We start from the raw sequence: 20,209 nt of genomic DNA, 5'->3' as shown, positions 1-20,209 counted from the left end.
GAAAAGTAGAAAATATACCGGTTTTTACCCACTAACTTTACAAAATAGATACTTATTAAAATACAACACAAAATAGAATAGTGAACTCTAAAAAAAGGGGACGGAGGGAGAACAACTTTTTCCTTTCCATTTTGAGTGATTTCCGACAAGGTTTACAGAACACAACAAAATAAAACCACCAGAATATCTCCGAAAGAAGGCTTTTCTCTTCTTTTCTTTTCTTTTTTTTTTTTTTTTTGAGAAGCAAAAGTAGGTTGGACGTTGGACAAAAGAAACTGACCTTTCAATCTGTGAATCCAAAACCATGATCATGAAGGGAAACCCACAAGAAAATAGATACAAACTTGTATACATCAGAGGGAAATATTTTGCTTGTGCACATCTTCAGTATATCAGACTGCAATTCTAAAGAATATTCTGCCCATTTACTGCAAAATTGACGGGGCACCCCAACCATCTTTTTAAATTTCGCAGAGATTTACAAAGGACTGAACTTATATTTCTCAAAAAAAGAAAACAATGGCCTACATTGTTGAATACTACATCAGAGATTCAGAAGGCCTCCATTCCTTCAAAGGAGAGAAATTTTAGTATCCTCTCTTTGCTTGCAAATTCGGCTTTGTATGTTCTAGGGCTTTGGTGCAGTGCCAAGGAGGGGCCCAATAAATTAATTAAAGATCAAAGAGAGAGACATTGTACCCTTTCAGGGAGATTTCGAGGCACTGGAACTGCAGTGACGTATCTCTGGGGGAAAGGTCTGTGAGCATTCGCAGCTGTATCCGAAGAAGACGAGGTGTCGGTCACGTCAGCTTGTCCCCGGCCATGGAACTTAGCAAATCGATTGATTATGGAGAACTTCTCAATTTCTTGGGTTTCAAGTCTCAAATCTAATATTGATGCTCTCTTGTCCAAACTGCACCATATGAAAGCATTTGAAACAAGGAGATGAATGACTAGATGCCATATAATAACACAGCAGCAATCAACATAAAGAAACTCGAGATTTCTGAAAATAGAGATATTATAGAATGAGGGAAAGCATGGACTATTATAGACATTACAACTTTAGTTACTATGATTACAGTTTAGATTGTTGCCAAACTTGGTTCTGCAGAGGTAATGATCAATTCAAAGAAAGATTTCAAGTCCTGTTCGTTGGAAGTATATAGGGTGGATATAAGGGATGGACGATTTTTTACATGTAGGGCCTTTGTGTTTTTGTTGTGCCCTAGTGATGTGGCCGTTTGGGCAAACAGAGACAGATATATAAGAGGGACCAGATGTGATATCATAGCCACCAAACCATGGTATAACTCTTTTCCCATTCAATCGCCATGACTGCTCCCTTGTACATAGTATATCTGGACCCATAGAAATATAGAATATAGTCACCTGATCCCTTGTACCAAGTATTTCACATCCCATAGTACATCCATGGCATTACATCTCTCTTACGCCTTCAAATCCCCCAATTTTACATACCGACAATCACCCAAGGCCTTAAGGTAAGAGCCAACGCTTCCCAACTCCTCCAGCCAGATAAGGGATTTCATGGTCCAAAATTGCCGTAAGCACAGTCAAGAAAGCAAAATCAAAATAGAAATGAAGACGTTACTTGGTATTATTTTTTCCAATCCATGTTCCCCTCTAAAATTGTACTCTTTTCATTCTTCTTATACAGCTAGGACTGATATCAAAACCTCAAATATCTTAAGTACACCTTTCCGTGTGGGGGTAGGTGAAAGAAGAGAAGCAATGCACTCCCCAAAGTCTAATCTCAACTATTTAACATTGGCAAGAGAAATCCTTAATCCATTTCTTCATCAAGTGCCATAACTTTCTTAATTTGACAAGCATAATTTTATGTTAGACGCAACACAATATGATTGAAAAACCAACAATGACCACTCAAACATTGGACTGCAGAATACCCAAATTGAAATATACTAAATTATAACGAGGCCAAGTAATGGTCAAGCAACTCACTAGAATAGCCAAATTCAAGATGTCAGCGACCAATAGATTTTAAATATCGAAGAATAGCACAACTTTTAGATCTGGACGGTTACCTCATGAATTCATTTTCTAGCTTCCTCGCTCTATCAATGAAGGCTTCCACAACTTTAGAAAGATGCTGACAACAAATTCTCTCAGATAGTTTACACTTGTCATGCAAACCACTAGACTTACCATCGACGTCTGCCACAACTTCAGAAAGACTCTGATCACCAATTCTACATGGCAATTTTCACAGAAAAATATAATTATGGACAGGATGATAACCCTCTGCTGGAACTACAACTATTAAAAAACATGATCTAGCATGGACAAGGACTGACAAATTCCACATTTTCACATAACACAAATAGAAGATTCTTACAGTTTTGATCTGCCAAGAGGCACACAAGAATCCCTTCCAGAGCAAGAATTTAAGCTGCATGCATCCCCTAATGCTCGTCTAGCGACAAAATAAGCCATAGTCTCATACTTTGAACTGGCATTTGCAGAGAGAATAGCTGCTGGGGGAGGAAGAAACAATTGCTGCATTAGCTGTGTTGTCAAGATAAGCCGTCTCCTAGGTCTAAGCACCAGTTGTCCATCATCAATTATGTCAGCTTCAACTTCCACCTGTCATTTCAAATGAAGCCTTAAGGAACAATGAAAAGTATAGGAGGACTCGAACAAAATACATAAAGCATCAAGTAAGGGATCACCAAACCTTGTCAATTATCCGGTTAGTTGCTTTGGCCCAATCAACTTCTGCCAAGCTGCGAGAAATAACAAACCAACATTAAACAAACTAATCAATCAGAATTATTGCAGGGAACACAATGCTGAAAAAAGAAAACTTTAGTCCATTCAGTGGCGGCATTGATATACCATGTCAAAGAAGACATAATGGCAACAAGGAAAAAATTTCCATTTGTTTCCATCAAAAAAGCCAAAACATTTCTGTTTCCAAAGAGACCAAAACAAAACACCAGTGGAATAATGGAATTCGAGTTTTTGCGACAAGAGATGACAAAATATAGCCAAAAACATCAAAGCAATAATGCAACATAGCAAAACAACTTGTGTCCATAAGAACTCCATATTTATTTTAACAATACCTATGAAATTTAGTTTCATGGTACCTCTTACTTTTTGATCTTACAGTTGTTCTTTTTCATGAACAAGTGAACTGATTTACGAATCTACATATGTTTGATTATCACTTACTAGGCTTCTACGCAGTTAGATAAGTTTTAATACATGTTTAAATTCCTCATATTGTCAATTCCCTTGTCCTCTAGAAACGTTTCCGTATCGAAATGTTTCTGTTTCTATTCTTGCCGAACCAGAACACACCGAAATGAAAATTTGATCCTTGCGTTGCAAATAACAAGACAGGAGGGGAAGGGGAACATTAAATGACATGTGGTACAGCTGATTAGATAATGACCTTATGGTCAGAAGACTATTGGAACCCTCTGTCACTTCTTTGTGCCAAGCAAGAAGCTCTGATGTAGCACTTTTCCGCTTCTTTGGACTTACGACGACCAAACTCTGATCAGCGACATTCTGAACAAGTGACTGGCCGGAAGAAAAATGCTCAATCGCTACAGAAGTGGGTGTTGAACTTTGCCAGATCTTGCCTACCTGATTTGAATCAGCAGCATCATTAACTAGCTCTAATGACTTAGATGCAAGCAAATTGTCAGAATACTTCCCAAATGCGAACGGTTGTTCCACATTATTTGCGGTGCCATCTTTTCGTGCATTGTACATAGGCAACATCTGCCCATTTTTAAAGGTTCCAAACTGATTAAACCAGGAAGGCGCCATCTGGGGACTAATCAGAGAATGTTCAGCTTTAACAGATGCTGCACTATTACTAAGAGAGTAATTTTCAGAATCCTTCCGACCAAGGGGAAGTACATCCTGAGAAGGTACATTACTCCCAAGTTGAGAAGCTGCATTTCCATCTCCCCAAAAGCTTAGCATTTTTGAGTCTCCAGATCCCAGCCCACTATCTGCTCTTTTTAATCTCTTCAAGCTCTTATTACTTGGTTCAACCTCTGTACTATTCATGGCCTGCATTTGCTGCAATAAGGAGTAATTTTGATGCGAAAGACCATTCGGCTTCAAGGAACGACCAAAGGCTTCGATATCTCTCTGAGTTGAAGCAGAATCTGAAGGAGAGGAGTCAGACTGATTATTGACACCAGATTCTTTCCCTTGGGATGCAGTCATCCTGTCAGCCAATTCAGGGTTCCCGGAAGATACTAGCTGACGAAGGCTTTCCTTTTCAGGTTGACAAACAAAACCTTGCAACTCCGTGGAATTTAAGCCATACTCGGATGGTCCATTCACTACTTTTCGCGAAATTCGATCCTCTTGATCCTGCGGTGTGGATGAATTTGATAACACATAATTACTTGAGTGACTGGGCTGCAACCTATTCTGATAGAACTTGTGATTTTCAGTGATTCTAGTTGGTCCTGGCATTCCAATTCCACTAAACTTGAATTCTCCTTGAGATGTTTCAAGGGGAAAAGGCAAAGATTGCACTTGATCTTCATCAGAAGCCAGCCATGTATGACCCTTTTCTCTCATCTCAGGAGTGATGCAAAACAAAGTTTGAGAACTGTTTGTCGGTTCAGAGCTATGAGAAGGTAATGCATGGTTTTGGATGGGCAGCCTTTGTGATGGAGGTGCAAGTTGTAAACTAAAACCTTGAGAAGAAGACTGATTTTGCCGAAGGGGACCCACAGATCCATCAGAACTACCGCGTTCCTGGGATTCATCCACCTTGTGAAGAAGCTCAAGCATATTTTGACTGCAGTGGACATTTATGAGCTTTCAAATGCAAATAACAACATCTGAACACTATACGGGCGAGAAAGGGAAACATTAACATTTGAAAACTAAACCAGACCAGTCAAAGTTGCCAATTCATGGCGTACCGCATGTTCCCATTTCCTTGACATGTTTCTTTCGGGTGTTTCATGATTTTTAGGGCCTTTTTTCCCTTGGCCATCTTTCATAATGGGTGATATCCCCTAATGCCTTTTCTTAAAGATTTTACCATTTATCAGAAAAACAAAACAAATACAAACGACATGTTAGAAAGCATAACTCAATGCCCTAAAAACATGCATCAATTAATATTCGTCGTGTCCAATGTCCATGAAATGAATACGAACTATGAATCTGAACAAGTACAACAAAAGAATATACATGACATTGCTTTGCATGAGAAGAATAGTACATCTTAAAAACAGCATGGGATGCTTTGAGCTCCTCAGATCCTGAAGTCTAAGGCTCTCCGTTCTTGCAAACTTTTTTTTGGTAGTTTTTTACTTTTCGTAACTTTTTGTCGTAATTTTTGGGATTAATCATTTGTCTCGACGAGAGAAATCAGAAAAGTATAAAAAAAAAAAAGGGGGTCGATGTTGGTAAAAATTCATATAAGACAACACTTTAGATAAAAAAAGACAGCAGTTTGGTATTTTTTTTCGTCTTTAGTGTAGACTACTCTCGTCGAGACGGATGATTAATCCAAAAAATATTATGCAAATCTAACAAAAATTTCAGAAAAGACGAACAAAACGAAGAAACACAACTGTTCTTTGCTTGTGATTTTTCATCTCAAGTTTGGCAAATGGTGCTAAGTAAATGAGGCTCTGATAGAACTCCTAATATCTGGATTCTGACTTGGTGTGGGCATGCCAGTTTGGTAGAGGTAAGGCCTCGAAAAAAATTAGTCTTTAGACTTCACGGGAAGATTTCCAACACAAAAGGCTTGAAGAGGATGGACTTCTAGCCAAGATTGCTACTTATATAGACCTTGCATGACAGCATGGAGACAAATTGCAGGTAATGAAGGGAATAAAGCTTAGGCTCAATTTTGGGAAATTTCCAATGAAATTATTAGGGCGTGATATTTTGTCTTTTTGATGTCTTAATGTGGTAGTTTTCTGGAGTTTGTGGGAATGTTTCTGTTTTCATGTTCCTATGATAGTCCTTTTCCTTAGAGTTCTGGTTTTGGTCTATGTTTTGTAGGATTTCAAGGGTATGCCCTTTGGTCTGTTTCTTTGTGGTTTGTTTGGTTCTTAATGAATTAACTTAACCAAAAAAAAATAAGTACAACCTAAGATACATGAATTCTCAAAACCTCCAACCATATAGCATACACCAAAGAAGCATTGGGATAGATATAGCATCCAAGTTCCACCCGCAGAACCTGTACCACAAACAGAGTAAAGCACTAAAAGTAGTACTTAACCCAAATTCATTCAAGTACTATCCTGCTTAACCCAAAGTTCTAGACCTTTTCCACTATGGGTAATACTTTTGAATGTGAGCAAGGAGGCAGTTTATTATATCTCAACCCATCAAGTCTTGCTGCAATAAATACACCTTTGTTCAATGTAGTTTTATCGTATTCACAACCCACTTGGTCAGCAACATCAAACATGTGCAAATTACCCCAAATAAGATTCAAAGCATTTTCTAAGTACAGCAAACTTTCCCCAGGGGTAGGGACATGAGTGATTGAACATGCACCCAAAAAGCTTGAACATGACTTCTCTGCCATTGGGGTTGAAACTGTAGGGGGTGCAGTTCACCCCTTTGCGTCCCAATATCAGCATCAATATAATAATCCAAACCATTCATACTTAGATTTCGTCGAGATGCTTGTCGTCACCGAAAACCATTTTAATCAGGCATCTATAAGTACATGATTTTTTCGGATTATGTACTTAGAGATGTCTAATTGAACTAATTAACAAGATCTAAAATATGAAAAGCTTGGATTATGAATCAGGGCCGATATTGGGATGCAAAGGGGTGAACTGCATCCCCTGCAGTTTCACCCCCAATGGCAGAGAAGCCATATTCAAAAGCCTATCTAGGAGTTCGAGTTTGCAAAGTAACAATGCCTTAACTGCTATATTATGCACAAAATAATTAATTGCACCATGTAATAAACCAACCACCATATTACCCAAGCAAAACAATAAGCCCTGAAATCTCCAGATTAATATTAGCAATTCTCCGTTGTCGTAAAAAATGAATTGACATCACAGTTACTCTAGAAAAGAAATAAAAATTTACTGATTAACTACCTTGATTGAGTAGCCTTGCTTTGTTCATGTATCCTAACAGATCTGTCGAAGGGAGCAGAAGAAGGTGCAAAACCTGGAAGAGTTCTTCTGGAAGGTGTGTCATCTGCCCCATTTTTGTTTCTTTGTATATCCTGGGAATGCAACTGTAGACTAAGTAATTTTTTAAATTCTAGCTGCAATAAGAACTAGAATACATTAAAAAGAACAAATAACACACAAATTCACCTTTTCCGTTTCAGAGGAAGTTTTGGGGAAATGACCAAAAAAATTGGAGTGCCCAAAATAACCCTGATTGGGACCGTATGATGCACTAGGAATCAGCTGGGACATGGTCTGCGAGTGGCTAGCATGTTCCATTCCACAAGAAGGTTCAACATCTTCATCCACGTTTCCCAGTGGATGGTGCTGAAATTTTCGATGACCAGGAGTTCTTCGGCCAGCTTGACCAGACGACTTCTCCTTGCCTCCAGGAAAATTCTGAGACTCAATTCCATCTGACCAATTACCTTCCCTTACATCACTAGTGGTAGTGTGCTGGCATATGTTGGAGCTACGGCTGTCGCTAGAATTCTCTTTTCTATCACACTTCTCTGTCTCGTGCATTTTAACTGAATCCTTATCAGATTTCTTTATGGACAACTCCAAAACCTGAGGGCCCTTGCTATGATGATGATGGAATTTCCCTGATTCCGCAGGTCCTTTGCTTTTCAGTGAAGAATCAGCATGTTTCCAGTAACTAAAATGCTGGGTGTTTTCCTGGCTGGATGTTGCAGTGCTAGAATATGCTATCGCAGCAAGATTATTTAAACTTGAGTCCTCTCTGGAAAACACTGCATGCTCCAATCCAATGCTGGAATCCGGACCTGAATCAGCTTTCCACAAATGACCACCACAATCACTACTCTGCAAATGTTGCAATTTGTTCTCATTCCCATGCTGTATTGACAATGCATCACGACTAGCTGTTACAGCCTCACCAACGTTGTGACCATTCGGCTTACTCTGTTGCTGGCCAGAGTTGAAAGAGGAAACTTTCTGTTGGTTGGGCCAAGAACCCGAAACGTTCTTGGCATTCATTTCTGCATCTACAGAATGAGCAGCATTTCCATAAATCTGAATCCCTTCAGCAAGTGGTTTTTGTAGAGGACCACGACTTAACAATTTACTTCCTTCTTCTGAGGATTGCTGAATTGATCGATGAGAAGAATTCCTCTGCAGCCTCTCACTATGTTCATATGAAAATCTATGTCCAGATTGCTGCAATCCTGGGAAACCCTGATAGCTATTGTTGACATTGGCATCATTAGGGAGGGAAGTCGTAACATTAGTATTGTGAGAACTCAGACCACTCCACTCTTCATGGAGCCCAATGTCATTGCTACTAGTTTCTGCAACAGCAGACTGCATCAGAGCACTCCAACTCCCACTTTGTAAAGAAGGAAATCCATCCGAAAATCCTGTACCGTTCAACAAATTAGAACCTCCAAGCCCCATGATCGCGCTACCTCCAAAGGCATCCCATGTATTGTCATCCCCAAACAAAATCTTCTCTTCAGTAGGATCTAGGGAAGCCACATTATGCAAAGAAGAAACCTGATTTCCAATTTTTCCGTGCATTGTTTCCGAATTCATCCCACTATCTAGACCCTGATCGTAAGAATGACTCAACAAATTTTCCCCAAGAAATCCATGTCTAGAATCCAAAGACCCATCCTGCATATTAACCTGACCTGAGAATCCAGCGAACTGATTACTTGGAAAAGAATTGCTGAACATTGTCATTTGCCGAGTTGGAGGCTTATCTGATGGGACATGAGAATACTGCATCGAAGTGCCCCTAGAACTAGAACCAGGAACCCCATATGGAGATTGATCAACCCTTTGTTGAGGAAATGAACCCATTAAGCTCAGTGACTGACCTTGCTCCGGCGAAAATCCAAATCCATTAACTGCCGGAGAAGCCCAAGGATAATTTGATGCTTCAGTAATTTGAGCGACGGGAGTGCCATTTATTAGGGTAGGTGAATTGCTGCCAGATACCTGCTCTGTGATGGAGGAAATCTGGTTCGGTGTACTCTGTCTGATTGCTTCTAGTTGTTGAATCTGTTGCTGCCTCTGAAGCTCTTGCATTTTCCTCAACATACCCTGTTGTTGCAGCAGCTGCATGTCATTAAACCCAGATTGATGTGGTGGTAAAGATTGCATAATGCCAGTTTGTTGTCTGTTCATCTGTTGTTGGCTACCAAAAAAATCAAAACTAACCGGCGATTCACATGATTCCGACCTAACTAAAGTTGTATGATTTTCAGGGTCATCCCGTTGTTTGGATTCATAAATAGATAAGCCTTTTGGCGTTATATTACGGTTCTGAGATTCTAAATCCACTCCCAAAAATTTTGGCGCATTCTGTCTCGTCTGTAAAATGTGATGTCCATGGATATAGCCATTCAAGTTTGGATGTTGACTTTGAGGCCTACTTTTAGCAAGCTCCGGCCTCACTGCTGGCTGCGTAAACCTTCCTCCATGAGACACCGGAATAGAGTAACTGCTATGTCCTCTCTCAATATCTGTTTAAGCCCAACGAAAATAGTGATTTGCATATGAGAAGCGCAGAATTCATTTTTAAACAATTGGTATTAAACCTTCTTCATTTAACTAAAAGAACCACACACAAAATAGTTCAGCTGCCATGGGATGACTGATCAAAACGTTACAAAGCATCTGTAACTACTCAGATAGAAAGCCAAAATACTAACAAGTAATACCTGATAGCCCTAGATTGTAGTTTTTTGAATTGGAATTTGGTAAACCATTGTGTGTTTGACTTCCAGCCCTAAAATTGATACTTCCCGGCCAACTTCCGTCAACAGCCTGTGATTGATGCTGGCCCTGGGACAAGTTGTCTTGAGCAAAGAAATTGTGGACCCTGTCTCCAGCTTCGTTGCCAGGCATAGATAATTCAACACAAACGACTAAGGAACTTAACAGATGAACAAGTCAGCATATCATCACTCCAATTCGAGATCCAGTTATTGAGGCTCAAACCGAAATTAATTTTGAGAAAGCTTTAACATAATGAAAGTAAACTTCTCCGTGGATGATTAAGCATCACTCCAAGAAGCAAATTGCCAACCTCAAAACCTCAATCTGCATAATGATGGGAGAAGAAACTAAAAATGTTGAGTTGAACAATAGAAAAATAGGACTCTTACGGGCAAGAAGTCATGTCAAGAGACTCCAGACGCTTCAAGCATTACAAAAACTTTTAAACTAAGTAGACCTTTTATTATTCTCTCTCAAAAAAATAACACAATAAATTCTTCAAATGTCTAACCAAGCACTCGGTGATACATGAATGACTATGTGATTCAGACAATTTTACTAAAGGGAGGAACCTAATGAACTAACAAATAATTACTGTGTTCATAACATCAGAGGTGGTAGCTTGCTGGGCAGTGGGTTACTCTGGCAGGGTTTGGGCCTGAAGAGGTGACAAGTCCGAGTCATACTAACGACGGCCCCCGACCCTGCTCTCTAGGTCCCGCCTACTGGCTGCTTGCCTCAAGTGGGGCGGTAGTTGCTATGGCCCTTCGATCCCTTTTGGAATCCCCTACGGGTCTGGAATTACTCTGGTCACACTCAAAGGAGGGTTGCTACACCTCATCGCCCCTTACTCTACGCTTTTTGACTTAGCAAAAAAAATTTACAATTTTCTTTTAAATCTGACCCGGGTCAAGCTATTTTATATCCTCAACTTGAATGGAACTTTTAAACCAAATAGAGAACAGAAAAAAAAATGAAGAAGAAGAAGGAATGTCTACGGATAGAATGCAAATTTAAACAACACAAATCCCATTCCATCCGCCACAGAGGCTCAGAAGAGAGGATAAAAAACTTGTACATTTTAAATAATTTCCGAGGCTTTGCTCACTCCTCCCCTTTTGACTTAACCACCACCTCTATCCCTTAAAAGGAACTTCTAAAAAAAAGAATAAAAAACTCTATGCAAATTAATGCCATAAAACCAGTTTCAAGTGTAAATCACCAATAAGGAACTTCTACTGGCATGATAGATTCCTGCATAACTGATTTTTAATAATCTCCAAGGGAAGTAGCAAAACAAAAACTAAACTACATTTGAAGAGCCACATAAACAAACACTGTCATAGGGAGAAAGCAAACTTGCTACACTGTCTTGGTGTAGCTCTCTCTCTCTCTCTCTCTTCAACTTTGAAGAGAGAGAAAGCACTCTTCAAATTGCCACCTCATTAGATTTAATGCTTATTATTGGTGAAGTGTTGATTTTATGGGCAAATGAGGTCCTTTAGAGTTTTAAAAAAAAAAAAACAAAAAGACTTGGCCAAAAATCCCTCATATTACATTCTTTGAGCTCAAGGACAAGCACCATGTGCAATCAAACATAAGGACAAATGTGCCTATGAAAGTACCTAAAACGGTAGGGTACCCTAGGAAAGTGCACCCACTAAAACCCTATACTAGGAAAGTGCACCCTAAAACCCTAAGAAAGTGCCTAAACATATTTTGGCTTTATGACTAAAAAACTCAAAAAGTTGAAACCTCCACCGAAAACTATTTTGTTGGCGTCCTTCCACTAAATGAAAACTATTTTACCATCCTTATGGCTAATTTTCCCAAAAAAAAGTGATAAAAGAATCAAAATTTGAAGAGTCCCTAGGAGTGCATAATAACACTTCAACTTGCCACTGCCACATAGGTCACGAAAGTACTCATTTGATGTAAAATTTTGCTTCTTCCCTTGAAGATGCTCTAACCCACATTTAATAAGCCACAAACAATAGCAACAAAAAAATAAAATTACCATGGATGGGTACAAATCAAGTCTTACATATATAGAAAGTACTCCAAAGTGAAATGAAACGCACTCTTGCCCCTCACTGAATGGGCATAAAACCAACCAATGCCTACCATACCCGAGTCATTCAACTAATCTTATCTGTATAGACACACACACACACAGATATATATATATATATATATATATATATAGAGAGAGAGAGAGAGAGAGAGAGAGACGACAATTGAAGTATAACATCCAAGACGCAAGCAGACTAATGATACAAGCTGAGATGCGACCATGGCAGACGAAGCAAACCTTTAACCCAAGCAAAAATTCGATCTTGGCCTACGAATGGCGGGTAGATAGATAAAATTAGGGTTTGTGAGTATTGATAAAGAGGCGTGAACTTACACAGGTGTTGTGGGACCCACCAGCGAAATCTCGGATACAATCGTTCAGTGATTTTCGTCGATTTCTAGGGTTTGAATCGGTGAGGGAAATGGGAGGTCTCGCGAGCTCACAGAGAGAGAGAGACAGAGAGAGAAAGTGATCAAAAATAGTGCGAAATTTTCAACGAACTGTTGAACGAGCTAGGGCTGAGTCTGAAGCTGAGGCTCGCAAACCGAGGCTATTGGTTCGGATTCGAGGCTGAGGCTCGAAGCCTTGGTTGGCGGGTGTTTTGAGGCGTTTGCAATGAGAACGAGACATGTGGCAGAATATTTTTGTGGGCCCACATTTTTCGAAGTTACTCATCCGGTGGCCTTGTTCGATTAGCATATTTACTTTATTTTTCAATCATTATCTTATATTTTTCTTCAATCATTTCTCTATTTCTTTAATTATTAATTTTATTTCTCTCTCTATCTCTCTCCACTCATTATTCTTCTCTTCAATTATTATCCTATTTCTCTCTCCACCCACCACCAAAACTAAAATACTCAAAATGTGTTAAACGAAGAAGACCAATTTTTTGGGCAAATTTCACTTACCTCCCTGAGGTTTTTGATAATTACAAATACCTCCCCTCATGTTTCTAAAATTGTACTTATCTCCCTTCTGCTTTAGTTGTGTGCTTCAAATTCCTCTATCCGTTAGTTGACCGTCACTAAGTATGAAGGAAATTGCTGACATCATCCATTTCATCTATAATACTACCCATTTTACCCTTGAGTCAACAATTTTGCTTAAGCCATTTCAAAATATAATTTAATATAAAATTACTTTTATCTTCAAACTAACCAATACTAAGTTTTGATGAAGTTTTAGGAAAAATTTAAATTTTTTTTTTAAGCCATTACATTTGTATAATGTAAAAAAGAATTAGTTTCCCTTTCTCTTTAATGAAACTTCAAGATTTTTGTAAATACTCATATCTTTATTTGTATTTACTTATAAATATCATGACATATATATATTATATTATACACTTTATATCTAATGAGGGATCCCGCACGGGTTATCATGTGGGACTTCTCTTTTCCGATTGAATTATGACGATTCGAGCCGCTTAATGTGTTCAGAACGTGATTTTAAGAGTACCCGCGAGAAAATCAACAAAAAAAATGATTGGAAAGGGCTTGATCTGAATAGTTTTTTACTGAATTGTTCAATAAAAAACTGCTTGGATCAAGCCCTTTCCGATCATTTTTTTTTGCTGATTTCTAACGGGTACCCTTAAAATTACGTTCTGATCACTTTGACCGACTCGGATCGTCTCAATTCGACCGGAAAAGGGGAGCCCCGTGCGGGATCCCTTATGGGAATTGGACTCTTATATTTTATATATATATGTTAATTGAAATTCTTGTCCTATAAATGTCTCCCCTTATAAATTAAATAAGGGGAGATATTTATAAGAATTAGACCAACGATTCATCAATAAAATAAATCTCCCCTTATATATATCTCGCCAAATGAACAATATCACTCAAAAATTCTCTATCTTTATGCAAGACGCAAGACTCAACGACACATATAAACTCTCCCCCTTTTTGTCACGGAAAAACAAAGCAAAAAATATATATATCCGAGTGAGACACATGCAACCTGAAAGCATACGAGAGAATCATACGATATGCAATAACAAGAATCACATAGGCAAGATGGCTATAAGAGAAATGCATCGAATGAATATTTAAGACCATATCAACTCATGGAAGCAGAATGATGCAGATCAAAGAATGGACAGAATGCCATGCTCAAGCTTATGAATGTGAAGCATAAACGTCGTGCATGAGGAGCAAGAAAACTTATCAAGGATTAAGTGGGCACTACAATCTTATCTCAAGAAAGGTTTAAACAAGACTATCACGAGAAAGTCAAACCAGAAACGCTCGAACCTAAGAACTTAAGCACAAACCTCATCGGTTGTTTTAGACTCAAGATTAGCGACTTACACCCAGCCTTGTGGGGCAAAGGACCAGGCAGCTATAACCTCTAAGGCGAAGAGACAAATATAAATAAACCCCCTTTTTTTTTGTTTTTCTGCTTCCCTTTTTTTATTTTTTATTTTTTATTTTTTATAGAGGTATTGTTCTTTTTTTTTTTCGTTTTGTTTTTCAAACAAGAGACAAGAAATAAAAGAAAGTCTCAATTGATTTTTCCAAACCTTAGAGGTGCATTACACACCAATCCATAGGCGGCCCATCTCATAAGGAGTCAAATGAGGGAAAGCATCCCTAGGTAAACAACAAACATGTGGTCAATCAAAGTGATTAGTTAAGATAAACCCAATTGAGACTCAATAGAGACCACTTAAACAATGCAAGTTTACGAGCTCTAAGTGAGATTGTGTGCATAGAAACGTGAGCATGGGATTCTAATACCAATACAGAGACCAACATCACTATGTAACAGATTGATATGATCGAGAAAATTTGATTTGATACATTACTCTCAAAGGCATAAGCATATGTAAAACTGATATCAAGACAGCACATGATTCCCAAGCACGCAAAAATATTGCAAGCATGCACACGATTAAAAAAAAATTTGACTCAAAACAATATACCAAAAAAAAACTACTAAGTACATAACAACACATGACAACTCAAAATTAAAAACATTCAAAGCAAACATATGAGATGACATGTGACCCCACACACAACCTAATCTAGAGAAATTAAACCAAGAGATTTCCTAAGGTACTCAAACCTAAGAGAATTTAAAGGCTTAGTGAAAATATCCGCTTTTTGATCTTGTGTGGGTATAAACTCAAGTGCCACGACACCATCTTCAACCAAATCAAGAATAAAATGATGACGGATGTCGATATGTTTAGTCCTAGAATGTTGGACTGGATTTTTAGAAATATTAATGGCATTTGTGTTATCGCAAAACACAGTCATTACACCTTGAGATAGATCGTAGTCTTGAAGCATTTGCTTCATCCATAAAAATTGGGTGCAACAACTACCAGCGGCAATATATTCTGCCTCTGCGGTGGACAACGAAACACAATTCTGCTTCTTGCTATGCCAAGCAACCAAGCAGTTTCCCAAATAGAAACAACCACTGGAGGTACTCTTCCTATCATCCGAGCTTCCGGCCCAATCGGCATCGGAAAATGCAGCTAAGTCCACATTAGTACCCTTAGGATACCAAAGACCAAGCGTGGAGGTGCCCTTAACGTAACGAATAATTCGCTTGACAGCGATCAAGTGAGACTCTTTAGGGTTAGATTGATAACGGGCACACACTCCAACACTAAACGAAATATTAGGACGACTAGCAGTAAGATATAATAAGCTTCCTATCATACTACGATAAAGTGTGGAGTCAACACTAGCGCCCTCAATATCTTTAGCAATTTTAACGGTGGAACCCATGGGAGTACGAGTACTCTTGGAATCTTCCAAACCAAATTTTTTGACCAATTCTTTCGCATATGTGGATTGGGACAAAAATATCTCATCATTCAACTGACGAATTTGAAAGCCTAGAAAGTAAGTCAATTCTCCCATTAGGCTCATTTGAAACTCATGGGACATCTGTGCCCCAAATTTTTTCGCATGCCGCTCATTTGTGGAACCGAACACAATATCATCAACATATATTTGAGCAATTAAAAGGTCGCTCTCAATTTTCTTCAGAAATAAAGTTCGATCTACTCCCCCTTTCACAAAGCCGGTATTTAAAAGATGATCAGTTAAACGTTCATACCAAGCTCGAGGAGCTTGTTTAAGGTCTAAAGGGCCTTACGAAGGCGGTACACATGATTAGGGAATGAGGGATCAATAAACCGTTTGGGTTGTTCCACATACACCTCCTCCTTAAGGTCACCATTCAAAAAAGCACTTTTAACATCCATTTTAAAATGAGATGCAATGCCAAAAAGTAACCTTATTGACTCCATTCTTGCTACGGGGGCAAATGTATCATCAAAATCAATTCCCTCAATTTGGGTGTACCCGTGGGCAACTAACCTAGCCTTATTACGTACCACTATGCCATCTACATCCTTCTTATTTTTAAATATCCATTTAGTGCCTATGACGTTAGTGTGAGAGGGTCTCGGTACTAAGTACCAAACGTCATTCCTAACAAATTGTTGTAGTTCTTCTTGCATGGCTCCTATCCAATGATCATCTCCCAAGGCCTCTTTTACCCTTTTTGGCTCTAATGTGGATGTGAAACACACATAATTGATCTCATTCCTAATTTGCCTCCTAGTTTTCATCTCATCATTGGGTTCTCCTATGACTTGGCTAATGGGATGGTTAAGCTTTACTATAGCTAAAGGTTCTTTGGTGGAAAAAGGAACTAAGTTGTGTTGACCTAACTCCTCATCTTCTAGAGGCTCATCTACCTCAACCTCACTATCATTTTCAACTTTCTCATCCACACTCGTAGGAATGTCAACAACCTCTTCAGAAGAAACTCCCTCATCTAAACCATTGGATTGAAACTCCCCCTCAAAAATTTCCCAACTCCCCTCATCATCATCATTAACCTGAGGGACTGACTCATCAAGTGTGGTATCGTCAACAACTATATTGGCTAACTCAACTAGGGTAAAGGTGCGTAGATTATATACTCTAAATGCTCTACTCGTGTTGGAATAGCCTAAAAAGATACCATCGTCACTCTTTGAGTCAAATTTGCCTAAGGACTCACTATCTCTTAAAATATGACATTTACTACCGAACACCCTAAAATACTTCACTGAAGGCCTCTTACTATTCCAAATTTCGTAGGGTGTAAGGGTATTCCCTGGTCTAACATATACTCTATTTATAGTATAACACGCAGTATTAATAGCTTCAGCCCAAAGGTTTCTAGGGACACGCTTGGCATGAAGCATAATTCTCGCCATCTCTTGAAGGGTTCTATTCTTTCTTTCAACAACCCCATTTTGTTAGGGTGTGCGAGGTGCGGAGAACTCATGCTTAATGCGCTTTTAATCACAATATTTTTCAATGTCGGAGTTCTCAAACTCACGACCATGATCACTGCGGACTCGTGTGATAGGGTACCCTTTCTCATTTTGAATACGTTGACAAATAGTTTTGAAACAAGCATAAGCATCAAATTTTTCTCTTAGAAAACCAATCCATGAGAAGCGAGAAAAATCGTCAACTATAACCAGAATATATCGCTTGCCCCCTAAATTTTCAGTACGTAAGGGTCCCATCAAGTCCATATGAAGTAACTTTAAACATTTTGTCGTTGCAACTAAATTTGCCTTTTTATGAGGGCTTTTTATTTGTTTTCCCTTCAGGCAACCACCACACACAAGCCCTTGCCCATTGGCAAGTTTGGGCACTCCCCTCACAATCTCGTTCTTGGTTATTCGATGCAATTCTGGAAAATTTACGTGTCCTAAACGTTGGTGCCAAATTTCTACATCGTCAAGCAAGACTCAATGACACACATTAGACCTTGCAGTTTCAACACAATAACAATTATCCAAAGATCGAATACATTTAACCACACACACACCCGAAGCATCTATAATAGAGCAATTATTTTTAGAGAAATTGACTTCATACATATTATCATAGAATTGCCCAATACTTAACAGGTTAGCTTTTAAACCCTCAACATATAACACATTTTCTATCGGAGGGATTCTGGGTGCGTTTACGGTGCCTTGTCCTACGATTTTACCCGTATTACTATCACCGAATGTGACAAAACCACCATTATACTTCTCTAGCTTAGCAAACAAAGATTTATTTCTGGTCATGTGTCTAGAACATCCACTGTCTAAGTATCAAGCACAAGCATCATGTGCCCGAAAAGCAGTGTGTGCTACATGACAAACAACATCGACTCTCTTCCATGTTTGCTTCGGTTTGGTGTTCACATGCGAGGTGTGACCGTGTCTAGTACGTCTTTCAACAATCCTATCAGTCTCTCCATTATTATTAGCCAAATTTGACAACTTTTTGATTTCCTCGACGAGGTGAGAAGTTTGATTTGCCAACTGACTCAATGTCTTTTAAAATTTTCATTCTTACGGTTTATGGGAGACTGACGCATAACTTGAGGTCTTCCCATATTGGGTTGACCATACCGAACACTTTTATTAACTGGGGCTACAAACAATTTCCCCTTTGTTCTTTGATTGTCCCTTCTAAGTGTATAACAAAAAGGTCGAATGTGACCTTGACCACCACAGTAGTGACAAATAAACAAAATTTTCTTTTCAGGAGCATGATTACTATTGCAAGCATTTTTAATGATGGTGGGAGATTTAATAGAAGATTCAAGTTTATCGCTCACTACCTCATTCTCTACAATTTCAGATTTCACAAACTTGATTTTCCTTTTTGTGAACTCGTTAGCCTTATGTATCAGTGAAGGTGGATCAACAAACCCTAAGCCGCTTCTATTTCTAAACGTATGTGTCATCTCAGCAATACGAGTTGTGCCACCCTCATTACGCTTTATGGCCTCAGTGGCCTCCCTAAGGTCATGCTCCAATTCAAAAATCCTATCCTTAGACCTTTCAAGAGCCTTCAAGGCATCCACATGCTCTCTCTCAAGTTTGGCAAACTTGTCTTTCAAATTAGTGGTATAGGTTTTTAATTCTTTAAGCTCGGTGTTCTTAGATTCAATGTCATCACTAAGTTTGTTCCTCTCACCACTAATTTTCTCGATGACACTCATGAGTTCCTTCTTTTTCTTTTTCAGTTTGACACCCTCTTTAAACAATTGATTATAGGCCGCATGAATAGAATCTATATCATCATCACTATTCTCACAGTCTTCGTCAGTCGAGACATACTTACCATCATCGCTAAGAGTTGTAGAAAGTTCGACCGATTTGGGGGACGTGGGGGACTTAATGTTGGCAACAAGCACAGAATATCTAGGAGCTTCAAAACCCTCATCACTACTGTCATCACTGTCGTCATCCCACGTAGCCTTATAACCATTGGCCACTTTCTTTTTAAGAGTGTTTGCACACTCTGCTTGAACATGCCCGAAACCGTGACACTTGTGACATTGTATACCTTGGGGTTTCTTGGATTTATCAATAGAAGATTTCTTTTCATTATCCCCAGAAATAAAATTCTTGCCCCCATTAGTCGAAGAAGAAACATTTTCAGAATTATTATTTTTACGGAATTTAACAAATTTTTTGAATTTTTTAGCAAAGAAAGCAAGTTCTTCTTCGTCAAGGTCATTCACTCTCTTGTGTCACAAAGGATTCTTCTTTAGAAGATTTAAAAGCAATGCTTTTATTAGGCTTTAATGTAGGTTTCTTTGAGAGATGATTCAATTCAAACGTTTGAAGTTTACCTACAAGTTCCTCAAAAAGAATGTCATCAACTTTATCACTTTCTTCGATCGCAACTACCTTAGCCCTAAACCTCTCAGGAAGCGACCTAAGCACTTTTTGACAAACTTTAAGATTAGGGATTGGTTCTCCTAATGCGTGGAAGGAATTAACGATGTCACTCAACTTAGTGATGAAACTATCAAATGTCTCATCTTCCTGCATTCTCAAATCTTCGAAACGTGTAGTAAGCATTTGGAGTTTTGAAGTTTTAACAGTCTTAGTACCCTCGTGGGTGACTCGGAGAATATCCCAAGCCTCTTTTGCAGTAGTGCACGCAGAAATACGACTAAATTCAGTTTTACTTAATGCTCCATAGATGGCTCCTAAAGCTTTAGAGTTTGCCTCAAAACTATCATTGTCAGCAGAATTCCACTCAGTGTCCTCCTTAGCCCTCATTTGTTTAATCGTAGTGTCTTCAATGGTAGGAGCCTCGTAGTCATACCTAACAGATCTCCAAACCCTAACTCCTAGGGAACTCAAATGCGTAGT

The 20,209-nt window shown here is 38.8% G+C and overlaps 2 protein-coding genes across 3 annotated transcripts in view; one reads left to right on the top strand and one right to left on the bottom strand.

The window, feature by feature from the left end:
* Positions 1-20,209, top strand: part of LOC131299194 (flavonoid 3'-monooxygenase-like) — a 78,332-nt gene that overhangs the window by 24,479 nt on the left and 33,644 nt on the right. The window lies entirely within an intron of this gene.
* LOC131299191 (uncharacterized) lies at positions 312-12,498 on the bottom strand. Of its 2 annotated transcripts, none has more exons than XM_058324803.1 (9): positions 12,343-12,498; positions 9,878-10,259; positions 7,338-9,679; positions 7,113-7,243; positions 3,443-4,819; positions 2,720-2,768; positions 2,381-2,628; positions 2,070-2,234; positions 312-913 (listed from the first exon to the last, which is right to left on the bottom strand). In XM_058324803.1, exons 2-9 carry the CDS (start codon positions 10,062-10,064, stop codon positions 679-681), a joined length of 4,734 nt encoding a protein of 1,577 aa, XP_058180786.1. In that variant the 5' UTR covers positions 10,065-10,259; positions 12,343-12,498; the 3' UTR covers positions 312-678. The 2 variants fall into 2 exon arrangements, with proteins under 2 accessions (XP_058180786.1, XP_058180785.1); XM_058324802.1 differs by having other exon boundaries at positions 7,113-7,255; positions 12,343-12,494.

This window comes from Rhododendron vialii, chromosome 8a, assembly GCF_030253575.1.
Source record: "Rhododendron vialii isolate Sample 1 chromosome 8a, ASM3025357v1".
NCBI classification, from domain to species: domain Eukaryota; kingdom Viridiplantae; phylum Streptophyta; class Magnoliopsida; order Ericales; family Ericaceae; genus Rhododendron; species Rhododendron vialii.
Note: the sequence above shows the minus strand (reverse complement) of the source record. Positions and strands in the feature narration are given on the sequence as shown.

Coding starts and splice junctions, on each gene's coding strand:
- LOC131299191 (XM_058324802.1), bottom strand. CDS start 10,064: ATGCCTGGCAACGAAGCTGGAGACAGGGTCCACAATTTCTTTGCTCAA. Junction 7,256..7,337: donor CTTCCTCTGAAACGGAAAAG/GTGAATTTGTGT, acceptor CTTAGTCTACAG/TTGCATTCCCAGGATATACA. Junction 2,629..2,719: donor CTAACCGGATAATTGACAAG/GTTTGGTGATCC, acceptor TTGAAATGACAG/GTGGAAGTTGAAGCTGACAT.